General features: G+C 55.1%; 1 protein-coding gene across 1 annotated transcript in view; it reads right to left on the bottom strand.

Annotated features, from left to right (window-relative positions):
* Positions 1-406: 406 nt before the first annotated feature.
* Positions 407-3,107, bottom strand: part of LOC104079936 (probable G-protein coupled receptor 83) — a 7,819-nt gene continuing 5,118 nt past the window's right edge. Inside the window, exon 4 of the mRNA XM_009582139.1 lies at positions 407-1,001. Coding sequence (XP_009580434.1) covers positions 407-1,001 — 595 coding nt within the window. The remainder of the gene's footprint in view (positions 1,002-3,107) is intronic.

The following is a 3,107-nucleotide window of genomic DNA, read 5'->3' as shown; positions in this document are numbered from 1 at the left end:
AGAACGGGTCCGTTTCTGTTGCTCTGCAAAGCCCCGATGGTGTCGTGGCACGTGTTACGAGCGCCGAGACATGCCAGCGACTCGGGACAGCACGAGCAACGATGGAAACCTGGGTCCCACTCCCTCTGCTAGCAATAAGATGGGAAAACGCAAAAGCAAATCACGTCTGTGGACCTCCATGTCCCCTGCGCGTATACCTGCTCCTCGGACCAGCTGCAGCTGTGGGCGCACAGGGAGGGTGCCTGCGAGGCCGTGCCCCCGCTGCAGCGAGTAAAGGGGGTGCTGCTGTGACACGAGTCACAAGTCAGCAGCAAAACACCAGAGCAGCAGCGTCGATTCCTGAGGAGAAACGGGGAGACGCCCTTTGACGACCACCGACTCCAGCTAACTCACCTCAGCCCTCCGCTCACAGGTCTGTGCTGGCCGTCTGGATGTTTACGGTGGAGCAAACTGTCTGCGAGGCAGGTCCCTTCCTGAACCGGGCCTGCTCCATCCACGCCTCGCGGCAGGACGTGACCACGGGCGGCAGCACGTTGTCCTGCCTCTGAGGCACCTTCTGGCACATGCAGAGCAGGGACTTGAGCTCCGAGCGGAAGCTCTCGTTCAGCCAGCAGTAGATGAAAGGGTTGTAGCAGGTGCTGCTCATGGCGAACCAGTGCAGGGCGAAATAGAGGGAGTTCTTTGTCTTGATGCCTAGACTGGAGATGAGCACCACGTAGCAGTTGAGAGGGAACCAGCAGACAGCAAAGACCACCACCACCAGCATCAGCATCTTGATGCTCTTCTTCTTGTTCTTGTGGTGGGTGATATACTGCTGCGTGGTGACGTCTCCAATGGCGTTGCGGAGCCACAGCTTCTTGGCCAGGCGCGTGTAGGTGACAGTGATGATTAACAGAGGCAGGAGGTAAAGAAGGAGAAAGGTAGACAGGTCCAGGTACTTCCAGACCAGCTCTGCGGGCTCAGGAAAATCGGGGAGGCACAAACTCCGGACAGTGGCTTCCCTTGAAAAACAAAGAAATACATATATAGCATGTGGCTATTGCTGTGCAAATGGATGCTGCTAATTTGGCAAACCACAGTGGGGCTTCCACACCACCCACAACCACCTCCTCAGATCTGTAGTACGGAAAGAGGAGGGCCAGATATCGCTCATCTCGACAAAACAAAGCTCAGTCAAACCTCTGTTTCCCAGAAAGTCTTCTCATGATGTTCCCTGTGTCTGTCTCACCAAGGATAAGCCTGGCTACTGCATATTGTTATCTCCTTTCCCCTTAAACTGTTGTGTTGTCTGGCAAAAGAAATTCTTAGAAAGACAAACTGGAGTTTTTTCTTAGAAGCTGCAGTTGATTTTAATTGAATGAGTCCCTCGTGTCCCCTTAACGTGGCAAAAGTCGCCCCTGATGGCCCATCCTTACAAAAGGGGCTACTGTGAAAGCAGCGTTGACCTGGCTGCATCTGCCCCTTCCCGTGTGCCGGTCTCCTCTTCCCCAAAAACCCAGTGCAGGAGGAAAGAGGGCAGTGGGTGAGACCCACCTAACGCCTGCTTTTATCCGGTCCCGTAGGCGATTCCTACGCACCTGGAAAGAGGACACATTACGCACAGGCTTCCCTGAACGTGCCCACCCAGAAATCCAGCCCGGGATGTGTCACTCCTCTCGCACGTGGGTTGCATGAACTGTTGTCTGGCCAAGCACAGCTGACCTGGGACACGGCAGAGTCACAGCACGGGCTGGGATCACCGCTGCAGCACGCTCGCAATAGCTCTGACTCGTCTTTGCCGCGTTGGATCTGCAGCCCATGCCCGACACGGGTACACCCGCCTTTCTGTGCCCCCTCGGCCAGAGCAGAGAACCGCTGCACCAGCTGGGAAGTCAAAGCCGTTACGGATGGACAGGGAAGGGGCTGCTGGAGGCTGGGGGCCACGTGAAAGCCTCGCAGGCACGATCCCACCTGCACAGACAGCATTCCTTCCTTCCTGTAGGATTTCTATTCCATTTCCACCTCCTTTTCAGGAGACCGGCTATTAAAACCTTATCGCTACCTCTCAAAACAGGCACGGTGATTAGAAAACCTGGTCGCTTAACTCAAGTTTAACTTAAGCCTGACAGTTTAACTTCGGATGGTTAGCTAACAAAAGAACTGAGTTTAACTATATGCAATAGCTTATTTTAACAGCACTTCAGCACTCTGTCCTGTTCAACCTGACGGATCCAGGCTCTGTTCGCATTTTCTAGCTGGCAGCGGCTCTCAGCTGACGCGCCCCGGCACCCTCCGCAGAGCACCGCGCATCCCCTCCGCATCCCGCAGTGACTGGAAATGATGAAACATTAGGAGAAAGGAGCACTCACACTTTATTCTGGTGGATGTTTTCTCCTTTTCTTTCCTTCCCCCCCCGCCTCTTTTTCTTCTCTTATTCCATTTTGCCCTTCTCTCTTCAGCCCTTGTCCTCTGCTCACTTGTACTGAGCACAGACTTTAGCCCCCATCAAGCTGCACTATTTGTTGCAGTATTGATTAATATCTTTAATATCCTGTTTTCAACCTCTGGAGCTGGCTTTTATTCCACAAATAGAAGATAGGTTGAAAACGGACGGCTGTGAGCAGGGCCTGCGGGCAGCTGTCGGTGGGATGACAAAGGCTGGGGGAGCAGAGCTCCACCGAGCGCGGCCATGGAGGACCCTGAAGATGTTTGTCAAGAGGGGAACTGACGCAGAGGGGAAAATCATCCTTTGTGAACCGCACTCCTGACCTTCTCCTCCCCAGGATCCGGATCGCTGCCAGCACGGGCGAGGCCAGCCCCTGCCACCTGCCTGCCGCAGGGGACCTGCCAAAGTAACCTAAGGGTTAACCTAACCAAAGGGGAAGGAAGCGCAGCACCGCTGAAGATGTTTGTCAAGAGGGGAACTGACGCAGAGGGGAAAATCATCCTTTGTGAACCGCACTCCTGACCTTCTCCTCCCCAGGATCCGGATCGCTGCCAGCACGGGCGAGGCCAGCCCCTGCCACCTGCCTGCCGCAGGGGACCTGCCAAAGTAACCTAAGGGTTAACCTAACCAAAGGGGAAGGAAGCGCAGCACCGAGGTGGCACCGCACGCGGGGTCAGACCCG

Source organism: Fulmarus glacialis, unplaced genomic scaffold, assembly GCF_000690835.1.
Source record: "Fulmarus glacialis isolate BGI_N327 unplaced genomic scaffold, ASM69083v1 scaffold34867, whole genome shotgun sequence".
In the NCBI taxonomy this organism is placed as follows: Eukaryota; Metazoa; Chordata; class Aves; order Procellariiformes; family Procellariidae; genus Fulmarus; species Fulmarus glacialis.
Note: the sequence above shows the minus strand (reverse complement) of the source record. Positions and strands in the feature narration are given on the sequence as shown.